This window comes from Lissotriton helveticus, chromosome 5_1, assembly GCF_964261635.1.
Source record: "Lissotriton helveticus chromosome 5_1, aLisHel1.1, whole genome shotgun sequence".
Lineage (NCBI taxonomy): Eukaryota > Metazoa > Chordata > Amphibia > Caudata > Salamandridae > Lissotriton > Lissotriton helveticus.
The window spans coordinates 1,891,284,963-1,891,299,669 of NC_136065.1; the positions used below are offsets into that span (position 1 = coordinate 1,891,284,963).

Below are 14,707 nucleotides of genomic sequence, written 5' to 3' on the forward strand. Positions count from 1 at the left end.
TAGAGCCTTGGAACGAGCAGTAATTTGAAAGTGCATCCATCCAGGATATATGGACTACATCTCCCACAAGCACAATATGTGTTTTCATACAGGGAGATGGTAGACGTCGTGCACTTTACTGCTGGCCCCTGATGAGGAAAATACATTTCCGAAACGCGTCGGGCCTATTTCAAACACGCAACTGCCCATACCAACTAACGCTTTGGGGAAGGCGCACGCAGGCTCGGGTGCTACCCGCTACTTGGACAACCCCATGGAGCGTAATATATATATATATATACATACATATACATATACTTATAACACATATATACATAGGGGAAATATATATATAGACACTGGGAAAAAAAACAACAGTTAAAATGACATTACATCACACATGGCAAATTAAATTGCACCATTGATGACATATCTCAAAATATATTATTTATAACCTCACTGATTCACACATGACATGTTACGTTACACACTGATGACTTGACAACTCAAAAGACATATAATGTAATGTAAGGGAATTTTGTATAGCGCTAAACTGTCACCCAAAGGGTATCCTGGCGCTTAGATAGACCGAGCAGCCAGGGCAACGAGGAGGAAACAGGACAAGATCTAGGCTCTCGGAAACAGATTGGTTTGAATTGGGATGAATATCATCATTTATAACATCCCTGATATCATTATACAGTCATTGTGAAAGTGTCTTATTAGGCTCTCTGGACTTCAACAAGCTACATCTATGCGCATCAACAATCAGGTGATAATGAACATCATCTTTTTCCGCATGCTACACATACAGCATATCTGCTATGATGTTAGAAGATGAGAATTTGAATAAGCGGAAGCTGGACTTTCTAAAGACAGAGCCTTTGTGGGAGTGAGAAGCAGTCAGAATTAAGGTCTGAAGAGTATTTCCAGTCCCTTGAGGTGGACACAGAACTCTAGTACCTGTCACGATTAAGTCAATCTCACAGAAGACAGTGAGACATCACCCGGCTGCAATCCATAGACAGATTATCATAGGGGTGTTCTGCTCATTAGCTTTCAAATACTAGTCAGGAAATCAAAAATGAAGAGATACGAGTTCTAGGATATCAATGAGGAGCTGGCCTTGATAAAATAGTTTGGTGTCTGGCTAGATATTGAATTGTTGACAAGTAGAAAGTACAGATTTTTACTCACGAGATTATAACCCACGCCTCTCGGAAGAGCTCACAAAGAGGGGGACAGCTTACACCGGGGACTAATCCTTTAAATGTTAACCACCGGTGACCATTCCTTTTTTGAGTGCATTTCTTCTATATAAAAGGGACATTGCCAGGACAGGGGAAGCTGTTAGATCAATGGTGATAAATGCAGGAGTAGCTCTTGGCTAAGGTTTGGAAAGCTTATTCAATGCCTCTTTTCTCTTTACCTCTCTTTTCGTTGGTATCCAATACCTGTGCGGGAGACTCTCAGATAAGACTACGATATAGACAGTAGAGGTGAGACGACAATATTCCAATTATTGAACCGATACCCTTTTTTGAGGCATGTGCCTTCCTGTTAGAAATCTGGATGATAAACTGTGGTCCTTTGTATTGGGTTTTCTTTAATAAACACATCTTTGAAAAAACATACAAACATATATGATATCAAAGATACAGCCAGGTGGAGGTCAACCATCACTGCAATGCACATGTTGCCTGTGGCTCCTCCCACTCAGTAATCAGAGCACGCTTCTTCAAACCTGGACTGCTGATTTTTGGTGGGAGGACAAGCACTGTTAGTGAGCTTCAAGAAACCAAATACGATTAGAGCTTTCAAAGTTCAGGAAGGTGAAATGGCAACAGAGCTGTCATACGCCTATTGGAGATGAAGCTGAAGAGAGACACAAGATCCTCGTCCAAGACATACCCATTTCTATCTTGGTATAGTACCATTCTAAAAGACCCTCGTGCTCCATCTCGTAAGGACATGATGTGATACCAGGATGTGGGATGAAAGCCAGGAGGAGATACCCATTGCATACACTCATTCCATATGTCCAGAAACAGACCTGCACCTGTCTTTATAAAACTGAACAGATGTTTTGCTTTTGGCTCGTGATGAAATTATGGGTTGTCATCAGGCTGGAGAATAGAAGGTCCCAGTGGCTGAATTTCAAAACCAGAACTGATTCTATACAGTTATTTGGCTCTAACGCCCTTTATTTGCACCGGAATTCCCATCAGGCAGAGTGGAACCCACTCTTTCAGAATACAAAGTCACAAATGGTGCAGGTAAAGCCAATTGCGGCTGCGAGGTTGAATCTTATAAGTTAGGAAAATGCAAAGAGGAGCTTCAGACATGTCATATACTGAGGCACTGAAAAAGGTTTCCATGGAGGGTTTAGAGGCCATAATTTCCCACAGGCCTCAGAAAGAGGAATAAACTTTTTCTTTGTTCTGCATGTCTCAAGTCCAGTCCTAACCTAGAGTGGTACTTGAGAGATGACGTGGACTGAACAGAACCTCAACTCTTCTTTCCTGCTAAAAAATGATTATGAATAGCAGCTCAGCTCCACCATGATTGATTGCATTGACCCTCACAAGGGATGAGGGACCAAGGCCCATACATAGCAGCAGACAATGTTGGGCCAGGGAGAACCTCGCTTACTGTTATCTAATAGCCTTGGGAAAAATGCGAACAGTAGACTTGCAGGCTTCAGAATCGTAGTCTTAGGCTTTGGATAACCGATGCATCAAAGAAGAAAAACACATAAAAATCCTCAGTACATACTCTGGATCCCTTGCATCCGTGGTGCACAATAAAGGACTAAATATCGCAGGAAGTATAGCTAGAGTATTATTTTAGTAGATGCTCCCATGAGAGACAGCTCGGATACCGAAGCAGAAGAAATGAATTATTTACAGATCTAGGCTGACAGCTCCAGATGTTTCTATAGAAGTGTAACTTGAGAACAACAGCCTCGAAATTCTATTGAAGGGCATCTTTTCTTTGATGAGATTAGGGGAATGGTGGTATTTATAATTCGAATAGCACTCCCTGGAGAAAAAAGTTTTTCATAAATGTAACTGGCATATGATTTTGAACTGTAACGCCAGACTTTCTACTTCACAGTCATTGGCATGCAGTTCAGATATACAGACCTGGATTGATTTCTCTGTATGTGCCAATACCATAGGCGTCGACCAGATTCTGAAAGCCACTTGTGAATTTGTTGGTTTTGTTGTAGGTGGGCGGAGTCTGGTTGGTTTGCATCCTGTTTAGAATGGACGGCACTGTGGATCCACTATGGTCCTAGTAAACAAAAAGAAGAGAAAAATACGTTTAAAATAACATTCTCAATTATTGATGAAGCATACTCTCTAAAAAGGACAAATATAACTATTAAACAACTTGTACGCAGTGACTTAAAAATCAAGAAACAAATTATTAAGAAACAAAAAGACAGAATCCATCGGTTTGCCAATTGTCACTGAGCAGTGCTCGCCTCTCAGCTTCAGAGATTCCTGGCAAATGCAATAAGTTATAAGACACTACAGGTGTGTGTGAAAACACACAAGCATTTTTCTTGCACAATTGAGTATTAGTTTTTTTTTTAACTTGTCAAACTTCATAAAGTGGCCCCTTTATCAGCGCAGGTAAACGTCCGCACTGAGACTCAGATCCACAAACACCAGTGGGAAAATGCTGCCATTTATTTGGTCAGCTCTGCATTGCAAATACATGGTATCAGATGTCCCACCCCTATTTACCCACTCCCACTCAGGGCTAAGGGGAGTTCTGAGTTGTAAAGGGTAAACCACCATCGATAGACTATCAGAATTTCCCCGAGTATAACCCTTGCCAGCACAAGTTCCCTCCTCCTTGGATCAGATATCCAACTACAGGAAATCATCTGGTGTGTGGCACAGTTATGCACCAAACAGATATGTAGGGGACTAGGTTACATTATATTTCAAATGAAATGTAATCCACCTTTGCAAGGTGCTTATTTTCCAGACTTTGTGGATAAAGTCGAAATGTTACCCTTCAATAGTTATCATTTGCACTATCTGCAAGTTGCTACTTCAAAGCACTGTGCAAAACCCATAACATATTCCTAAGATTTGAATCCAGCATCTGAATCACTTAAGGTAGGTCTGAAGGCAGCTACGTGGCATTTACGTTTTATGCTATATGTTATTGTGGATGCTTTCCCAAGTTTTTCCTAGCCAGATCATCCATCCAGAGCATGGGTGCCCCTATACTTCCAGTGTGGTTCCACAGACATGTCATTGTAATTTGTGGAACTTTCATCATCTCAAACAATCAATGTGGCAGATTACAAAACATGTGATATGGCAGTGATTGAAAGCTGTCCTATTGCTTTTGATTTTACTGTGTGTGGGGTTGTTTTTATGGATATTTATTTCTGAATTCTGTTCGCTTCTTGTGCAGGTTAACCTTGTTTACTCTTGGACCTACATATCATAGTGGCAATTACTGCATCTTGGTATTACAGTCCCAATGATTGGAAAGCCCCTGACCTTGATATGATAAAGAAATATGCCAGCGTAGGAGCAGACGTACCGTGCCTCTCCGAAGTGCAAACTGTATGGAGTCGAGGTCTGTGACCGGGCACCACACCTCAGCGATTAGACACTTCTGCGTGACATCAATATTGCAGAGATTCAGTGTGTGGTATATGGCCTTCATCTTCCTCACTTTGATGAACCAAACACGGATGTTCTTTGCCGCGGCCTGGAGGACTCTCTGTCTGTGATCCTCAGTTTGGTTGAGTACCTTTAGGTGGGAGAAGGAGACCGGTAAATGAGAAAATCTAAAAATTGTAGGGAAAACAAAAGAGTGAGCTAGTCTGGACTCCAAAGATACTACCATGTACTGTGTTGTCAAAGAAGCAGCCATGAAAATAACATGCAGATGTTTTGCGGTTGTTTAAAGACATTGTGCAATGGAGCTTCCTCATCCCATATTGCTGATATCATGACTTCTTGTAAATGTTCATCGAAATGCTGAGAAGAGTCGGTGGGAGCATTTCCATGAATTAGGGCTTAGAATGCGGAAAGGCTCCTAAAGAGAGGCAGACTATGGGTTCCTTTTAAGCATTTCAACTCAGAGTTATTTGTCAAGAAAACTCTTCATAACTTAGATGACACATTGTAACTTTTTTCTCAAAGGCTCTGATCTCTTACTAAAAAAAATCCGGCTTGGTTTGGGGTCTATTGTTTTGCCTCAATTGGTAACTATGAGGATTTTTAAATGGGGAAGCCCACACTGACATCCATTCTCGCTTAGTCATCTTCTCTTCATAAAACCCTCCTGAAGCGTTCCTGGTCTTCTCTCAAAATGTTAACGTTTGAAAGGAAATTTCCCTGCCAACAGTAAGGATTAAACAAGCTTTTCACATGAACTGGTTTCCGGTAACCCCAGATCAGATGGCTTCTGCGCTCACTTGACCATCGAACAGAGAGGTATTCAAAGAAATAACTTAGTAAGGAACTCTTACCATCTGAAGATCCTCAATTCGGATATTAACACCAGCAGCCATTTCCTTCCTCTCCTGCGGAGTCTCGGGACAAGGGTAGAGAGAGGCGCGGAATCTGAAAGGGACATTGGAACCAGTTACATCAGCAAGCCTCACAGAGTTGTACAACAGAGCTGGGAAGTAGCCTTAAAATAATTTAAGAAATACCAGATGAACTGTTAGACCTAGCACCATCAACATTAGTAACTGCATTTTTAAGGTGCATGCTTCTTGCTATCATCATTGAGCAAAAGTACTATCATTAGAATTAATACTACTTTTTGTATTACTAATATTAATAGTAGTAAAATATATAAAACTATTGAGTATTCTGTGCATGTTCTGCTGAGCAGGTTGTCGCTCCAACTCCCCTTGCTGCCCAAACAGCAGGTCCCCACCTCTACCATTCGTGACTTTCTGCCATCTTTGACGGTGTTGCTTGTTTTGCCTGTTAGCCTGTTTTAGTCCTGCTTTTGTAAGCACTTTGCTAGTATTCACTGCCACTGTTTTGTCTTCACTTATTTTATCTAGTTTAGTGTCTACTGTAATTGTTTCAGTTTCTACTTAACTTTTCGTGTTATTTAATTGCGTATTCATTTTGCATTGTATTTCTTTCTATTGTATCTCCTCCTGTATTTGCACTGGTTTTGCGCTCACTGCTCGCTTTTCCTATTTTTTTTCAACAGTTTCTCTACCAATTTCAACCTCCCGCTAACTACGGCCACTCCTACCAAGCACCCCTCCCTCCTCCCAGGACATACTTAATGGAGGACATAGCGTGGTCATGAGGGGCGCAGCCAATGCGCCGAAGGTCAAGCCTAGCCCGCGCCCAGGGTCAGGAACCCTCGTTCTCCGGCTACACACAGATACACTATCTCCGAGCTCTGGACTCCAGACTCCGCAACAACAACTGCAGTTGCACTTCTCCATGATCAATGGCAGGACCTTTTACCTAGCAGTATGGTCTCTTCTCCTGTGACACCGGAGCACCTGAACACACACAGACTACCACCACGCCGACCACGTATGATTCGGAACAACTCCAGTGCCTCCTGCTCAACAACGCACGATCACTTTGCAAGCAAACCATCGAGAATTGGAACACCATCACCTACCTAATCCCCGACAGCCTTCCTCACGGAGACCTGGTTCAACCCACCATACGCTCCTGATATCGCCTTAGCAACACCAGACGGCTAAAAGATAGCCCACCGGGACACCATCAACAAACACGGAAGCGGAATCTCTATCATCCACAAAGAAAACATCCACTGCAACACAGCAGACGACACGACCACAATCATGGATCACCTCAATTTCCAACTCCAAACCGACAACAAAACCGCCATCAGGGTCACCCTCACCTACCGACCACCAGGACCACGTCCCAGTTTCTGCAACACCATTCCAGACTTCATTGCCCTGCTCGCCATCGACTCCAAAAACGACATCTTCCACGGAGACCTGAAATTCCCCCTCGATGACCTCAATGACACCAACACTGCCAAACCTCCTTGAAAGCGTGAACAACATCTGCTTCACCCAACTAGTCAACAACCCCACCCACAACGCAGGACATATGCTTGACCCCATCTTCACGGCCGGCATAACAGTCAAGAACTCTCATGTCACCGAGCTCACCTGGGCAGACCTCGCCATTGTCCACTTCATCATCACAGGACCCCCTCAACACTGTCACAAAGCCGCCCAGCAACTAACAACACAAATGGAACAAAGTGTCAGAGGGGCAGTAGAACGACGCCCTCAACCTCTTCCACCCTTACACTGCAACCAACCTAGAACAGGCTGTTAAGAACTTCTCTGCCTAGATCACTGACTGCGCCAACAGAGTTGCCCCATCAAGTCCACCAAACTCAAGAGATCTACCAAACAGGCCTATTGGTACACCAAAGAACTAAGAACCACGAAACGCAACTGCAAGCAACTAGAAAGGAAATGGCGCACCAGCAAGGATTACGTAGACATCCCTCAACCAATACCACCAACTCCAGAAAGAGATTAAATGGAGCACCTTGGTAGACCGTATCAAAGCCAGTTGTAACCACAGCAAAGAACTCTTCATCGTTGATAGAGGCTTCTACAACCCACAGCCACCGAAAACATCATCACCCCTTCCCAAGAACTTTGTGACACCGTAGTGGACTTCTTCCACAACAAGATCTCCACCATTTTCAAAACCTTCAAACCCTAACCCACCCCTCCAACCTCTACAGCCTCCTTGCTCTCACAGATGTGAATCCTGACAACCTACTCTTCTCCTGGGACCAGCTCACCACACAAAATCCCACAGCTATCATGAACTCCGTTCACTCAGGAGCACCCACGGACCCTGTCCCCACCACATTATCAACCTCACGACCAAGAAGATCAGCAGCGAGTTCACCACCATTTTCAAAGCATCCATCACCACGGCCACCTTCCCCGAAGAATGGAAACATGAAGATGTCAAACCCCTTCTCTAGAAACCATACGCCATCCCTAGCAAACTACAGAACTACTGTTCCATCTCTCCGCTCTTCTTTCCCGCTACAGTCCTCGAAAAAGCCATCAACAGCCAACTCACAGAACAAACACCTGGAGAAAAACCATCTTCAGGACACCTCCCAATCTGGATTCCGCACCTACCAGAGCACTGAAACCGCTCTGATCGGTGACCCCGATGACATCAGAACCCTCACTGACCGGGAAGAAGCGGCAGCCCTGAGCCTCCTCGACCTCTCAGCAGCGATCAACACCATATCCCACCGCATCCTTATTAAGAGGCTTCATCACATTAAATCCAAGAAGAAGCCCTCAAATGGATAGCCTCCTTCCTCACCGGAAAAACCCAGAGAATCCGCCTACCACGGTTCACCTCGGGACTTAGGAACATCATCTGCGCCGTCCCCCAAGACTCGTCGCTAAGCCCCACAGTATTGGTGCAATGAAACCAATCAAAAAAATCAGTCGGCGAGCAAGGGTATGTAGGGCGCGTCCTGTCCCCAGGGGTAATCTGTAGAAACCATGTGGACTAGCCCACTATGTGTATGCGATTCTCTTAGTCACTCTTATTAGTGGCCTAGAAACTGGACCCATTGGGTGTTGTTAAAAGACCCCTCACACACCAACCTGGTTGGTGTCAAGCTTCATCATCGAGGTCTGAACCAGGCGGCCGAGTGCCACCTGGTTGTGCTTCGACCCCTGACTACAGCGGAGCAGGTGTGGTGCAACAATGTGATGTGAGTGAAGGTGAAATGATAAAAAATACTTCTGGGAATCCTTGCCAAACGTTTTATTATTGGCGGCCCAGGGTATTGGGTAAAACTATGTGTGATGCAACTACTAAAGGAACATTATTCCTGTGAGTTGACTTAAGTGTGGCGGTCTACATGTTTCAGTCCCATTTAGGTGTTTTACGGGATTTTCTTCAGGACCAGTAGGTGAACTATGAGTGGCAAAAAAGTGTTGGAGCCACGTGAAACAGTGTTTTTCCTACACACTCGCTAAGGTGTGTGGTAAAATGAAAGAAAGTCAAGTGTCGGCGTACTTACGGACACTTTAGGGTAGCGAAAAAATTCAATGCTACGCTGATGTAGGGCAGTATACGGGGCTCGGGGAGGAGGCACTGCACGTGGCCAATTTGGTGTCGCTGTGTCCTCCGTGGAAAACCTAATTCCGGTCCCGCCGCGTCCCGGCTGGTGGAGGACACAGCGACACCAAATTGGCCACACGCAGTGCCTCCTCCCCGAGCCCCGTATACTGCCCTACATCAGCGTAGCATGAATTTTTTCGCTACCCTAAAGTGTCCGTAAGTACGCCGACACTTGAATTTCTTTCATTTTACCACACACCTTAGCGAGTGTGTAGGAAAAACACTGTTTCACGTAGCTCCAACCCTTTTTTGACACTCACTGTTCACCTACTGGTCCTGAAGAAAGTCCCGTAAAACACCTAGATGGGACTGAAACATGTAGACCGCCACACTTAAGTCAACTCACAGGAATATTGTTCCTTTAGTAGTTGCATCACACATACTTTTAACCAATACCCTGGGCCGCCAATAATAAAACGTTAGGCAAGGATTCCCAGAGGTTTTTTTTATCATTTCACCTTCACTCACATCACATTGTTGCACCACACCCGCTCCGCTGTAGTCAGGCGTCGAAGCACAACCAGGTGGCACTCGGCCGCCTGGTTGGGACCCCGATGATGAAGCATGACACCAACCAGGTTGGTGTGTGAGGGATCTTTTAAGAACACCCAATGAGTCCAGTTTCTAGGCCACTAATAAGAGTGACTAAGAGAATCGCATACACATAGTGGGCTTCTGCAATGAAACCAATGACACAAAAGAAGACAGCAGGGAAAACTAAAGGATGACGGAAAAACCTATGGTACATCATCTGTCTTGACATTCATGGGCGGGTTATTACAATCATCCCATGAAGGACAGGAAGTACAGCAAAAAATCCCTTCTTATTCCTGGTTTAACAGACACCCCAATCATGAGACTCTACTTCCCAAAGAAGAATGCTGCAATTTCTTCAGTTTTGGAATATCTGTCCGATTCCTGGTACACGCAATCCAGTTTCAACATTAGGATTACCAGTCAAATCAAAACAGTGGACTACCCATGTGCTATCCCTGTCGAAAGCAAAGGGCAAGCAAGAGGACATGGGTCATTTGGCTTTACTAACAGGATTTCTGGTGCTTTGGGAAAATCCCAACTGATCTACATTCAATCTGATTGCTACTAATGGGAAATTGAGTTTGCCCTAGGACTTTAGCTCTGGATTTGTATTGTATTGTATTGTATTGATGATTTGTAAAGCGCGTTGGCTACCCAGGGGCGTCCCAGCGCTATAGAAAAGAGTGAGTTGGGCTGGAGAGGCTGGAGTAAGAGAAGCTGAGTGAAAAGTTAGATTGGAATTTTGCTGAAGAGCCAAGATTTTTAATAGTTTACGGAAGGTGAGAAGGTTAGGTTCTGATCTGATAGGGAGGGGAAGGGAGTTCCAGATCCTAGCCAGGTTGTAAGAAAGCGAGCGGCCTCCACATCTGGCCTTCCTAATGCGTGGTACTGAGGCGAGGTGGGAGGTTGTAGACCTGAGTGGGCGGGAGGGTAGATAGGCTTTCATCAGGGGGGAGTTAATAGTAGAGATTTCTGTACGAGGTAGACACGAAACCATATATGATGTGCCAAGCAAAGAAATGGACCATAAAACTAATGTAAAAAGAGTAGAAACAAAACTTTCCCCAACACACTGCACCCTGATCATATTGGTAACCAGCAAAGCAATATCATTTTGTGCTGCACTCTAGAAACTACGGCTGTGAATTGCTACTAGAAGTGTGGCATTTATGGGTTAAGGGAGTTCATACAAAATAAATTAAAATTTAGCATACATAAAGTAGGGCAAGTACACATTGCTAGCTTATACAAAAATCTTAAAAGGAAGTAAATGCACCATACTTGTACAATGGTAGCATGACAGAATGGCTCCTTGCAACCTTACAATGCTCATTTGAGCACACTTAACTATAAACACTGAATCATGCATCAGTAAATCTATCTTCATGGAGATGGTTCTTACCCCTCGCAGATTTTCTTCACACGGTTCTTCAGCTGGTCTCCTTGAAAGAAGATAATGAAGACAGACTTGTGGACGTAATCTCCCTGGTAACAAAAGTAAGAAGATGAAATGTGTATGAATGGTAACATCTGACATATAAATGTGTCCACTGCGGAAATCAGCTACAGTCCCAGCTCCATACTGGCCAGTGAGGTAAGCATGACATGTCATGTCATGTCATGTCAAAGGTTCTTATATAGCACCTTTTCACAGTAAGGTCTCAAGGCGCTTGCTTTGGGAACCCGTCCTTGCTTTTCCCTGTGAGATAACCCCTACTGGGCCTCCCCAAGGTGAAAGCCAGGCATCCCGCCGCGGTGGGGCCGTAGTGGAGATTAAGCAAGCTATTGCCCAGAGTTGCAGAGTGTGAACCCGTGATTCGAGTAGGCACCGAAGCGAGAATTATCGAGTCCGTGGACATTTGGGCTCAGACCCTGCCGCGTCGGGAATTGAACCCTGGTCCCGGGTCTGACCTCTGCTTCAGGGTCTGCCTCTTCTAACCAGTGAGCCACACTTCTCCAAATAGAGGAAATAGAATGACAAACCTGCAGATCTACATGCTTAATTTAGTATGCAAAGGAAGGCTCACCAATCGTGGGTGGTACAACAAAGTCACCTCCTCAGCAAGAAAGCCTGTGCTCAATAGGGAGGAGTTGAAAGACTCAAGTAGTGTCTAGCCCACAAGCCCTTTTTATCACTAATTAAAGAACTGTGAGAAAAGCATTTGCCCATAATATCAGCACGTATTATTCTGGTGGGTTACCTACCGCTCTGCTTTATGTAACAGTACACCATACATTGTTGCGAGTCATTAGTTTGATAGTAGCAGAATACATGAACTAGTTCAATGTTTAAAGTGTCAATGTTTTCTAGGTAGGATCCTCTTTTTGCTTCCAGGTTCATAGCCATAAAATGTACATGTCCTCATGGAATAGTCATGGACAGAAACTGAGATAAGAAAAATGCTGCAAGACTAACCTATAAGGAAATCAGAAGTTTATGAGACAGGTTGGCGGACCAAAGAACATGCAGGGCCCGGTAACGGACACAGTCAGCCACAGGCTATGCATCCAAACTACTATGAGACGAGTCATTTCATGCAAATTGTGTACTAAGGAGTAAGCTGTATAAAGCTGTGCAATACTGGGGTAATAATGGAACAACAGTCAACTAAAGCGATGGACTTCTGCTCTTTAAAATATCAGGCACCCAATACCAGGCAGGAGGAAATCCGGCACTAAAAACAGAGAGAGCACTATCAGGCTGCAAGAAAAAACAAGCATTGGTAAAGCCAATAGGTCTGGCCTATTTGCGGTTTTTGGCTTTGCCAATGGTTTTTAGCCACGCTACATATCATCCGTGATGCAGTGCAGCATGACTAAAGCTGAAAAAAATTTGAAGACTTTGACATGCCTGCCAGTGCCATTTTGTAGGTGCACCCAGCTACAAATTCACGTGGGCAAGTTTATTTCATTATAGTTACCGATCAGAGTCGGATCAGCAAAGCAACATGGGGGAGGTGGGCAGAGAACAGCAAATCAACACAAGGTAGAGTGGGTGAGGCACAGCAGAGCAATACAAGGGAAAGTGGCTGGGCAGTGGCATACTATAGCCCCCACAGTGCGGGAGGGCCCTCAAGCTCCAGGAACCCCCTCTGCAATTTCACGGGCAGCGGGTCCCTGGCCTGAGAGCTCCCAACTGGGTCCAGGCGTAGAGGGCCCCCTTCACGTGCTTTGCAGGGGGGGCCCACTCAAGTTACATTACGCCACTGTGGCTGAGGAACGTCAGAGCAGCACAAGTGGGTGGACGGGGAACGTCAGGGCAACACAACTGGCAGGGCAACACAACTGGCAGGGCAACACAACTGGCAGGGCAACACAACTGGCAGGGCAACACAACTGGCAGGGCAACACAACTGGCAGGGCAACACAGGGGCGGGTTTATAGCGAAAACAAAAACAGGCAAACACAAATGGGATGTGGGCATGGAGTAGCAGTCGTGAAAGTAAGCAACAAGGAGTGAAGGGGGAGATAAGCACACAAAGGAGACACCTGAAAAACATGCACTCTCATAGAGTTCTAAAAGACAAATAAAAAAGTAGCATGTAAAAAATTATCAATGGATGGACACAAGTAATGCGTCCATGCTCCAAGTGAGAGACAAACGAAGAACAAGCATTTGCAATGCAATAGGTCTCGCATTATGAAAGTTTGAGCTATTGGTCTTGTAAATGACAATTTTTTTATTTATGGGTTGATTTTGAAAATAGCTAAATTAATAGCTTTGTCATTTTCAATGCCAATAGTTATAACTTTCGCACATGTGACGACTATAGCATTTGTAATGCAACATGTTTTGTATTTACGTGACTTATATGTATTGATATTACAAATAGCAACGGCTTTTAATTTTTTTAAATAATTAATACTTAAATAAAAGTGATTGTAATTTATATTGGCAATAGCTTAAACTTTTGTAAATAACGTTTGTGAAGATTATGTTCAGTGTATTTTATTGTGATGAAAATCCAAGAACAGAAGTGAAATAACATCTTTTTGTGACATTTGTAATAAAGCTTGAAACATTGAGAGAACATAATTGAACCAGTTGTTGTTGAATGGTTGCACAGATTGATGCTGTGATGTCGCGGAGTGATGTTGTGATGGCACGGAGTGATGTTGTGGTGGCGCTGAGTGATGTTGTGGTGGCGCTGAGTGATGTTGTGGTGGCGCTGAGTGATGTTGTGGTGGCGCTGAGTGATGTTGTGGTGGCGCTGAGTGATGTTGTGGTGGCGCTGAGTGATGTTGTGGTGGCGCTGAGTGATGTTGTGGTGGCGCTGAGTGATGTTGTGGTGGCGCTGAGTGATGTTGTGGTGGCGCTGAGTGATGCTGTGGCGGTGCTGAGTGATGCTGGAATTGCGCTGAGTGATGTTGTGGTGGCGCTGAGTGATGTTGTGGTGGCGCTGAGTGATGTTGTGGTGGCGCTGAGTGATGTTGGGGTGACGCTGAGTGACGCTGTGGTGGTGCTGAGTGATACTGTGGTGGTGCTGAGTGATGCTGTGGTGGTGCTGAGTGATGCTGTGGTGGTGCTGAGTGATGTTGTGGTGGCGCTGAGTGATGTTGTGGTGGCGCTGAGTGATGCTGTGGTGGTGCTGAGTGATGCTGGAATTGCGCTGAGTGATGTTGTGGTGGCGCTGAGTGATGTTGTGGTGGCGCTGAGTGATGTTGTGGTGGCGCTGAGTGATGTTGTGGTGGCGCTGAGTGATGCTGTGGTGGTGCTGAGTGATTCTGGAATTGCGCTGAGTGATGTTGTGGTGGCGCTGAGTGATGTGGTGGCGCTGAGTGATGTTGTGGTGGCGCTGAGTGATGCTGTGGTGGTGCTGAGTGATGTTGTGGTGGCGCTGAGTGATGTTGTGGTGGCGCTGAGTGATGTTGTGGTGGCGCTGAGTGATGTTGTGGTGGTGCTGAGTGATGCTGGGATTGAGCTGAGTGGTGCTGTGGTGGTGCTGAGTGATGCTGTGGTGGTGCTGAGTGATGCTGTGGTGGTGCTGAGTGATGCTGTGGTGGTGCTGAGT

The 14,707-nt window shown here is 45.0% G+C and overlaps 1 protein-coding gene across 7 annotated transcripts in view; it reads right to left on the reverse strand.

The window, feature by feature from the left end:
- ATP6V0A1 (ATPase H+ transporting V0 subunit a1) overlaps positions 1–14,707 on the reverse strand; it is a 290,761-nt gene that overhangs the window by 171,761 nt on the left and 104,293 nt on the right. For all 7 annotated transcript variants that reach the window (XM_078645385.1, XM_078645387.1, XM_078645386.1 and 4 more), the window contains 4 exons: positions 11,098–11,180; positions 5,489–5,582; positions 4,552–4,764; positions 3,126–3,276 (listed from right to left, as the gene is read on the reverse strand). In XM_078645385.1, the coding sequence (XP_078501511.1) occupies positions 3,126–3,276; positions 4,552–4,764; positions 5,489–5,582; positions 11,098–11,180 (541 nt within the window). The remainder of the gene's footprint in view (positions 1–3,125; positions 3,277–4,551; positions 4,765–5,488; positions 5,583–11,097; positions 11,181–14,707) is intronic.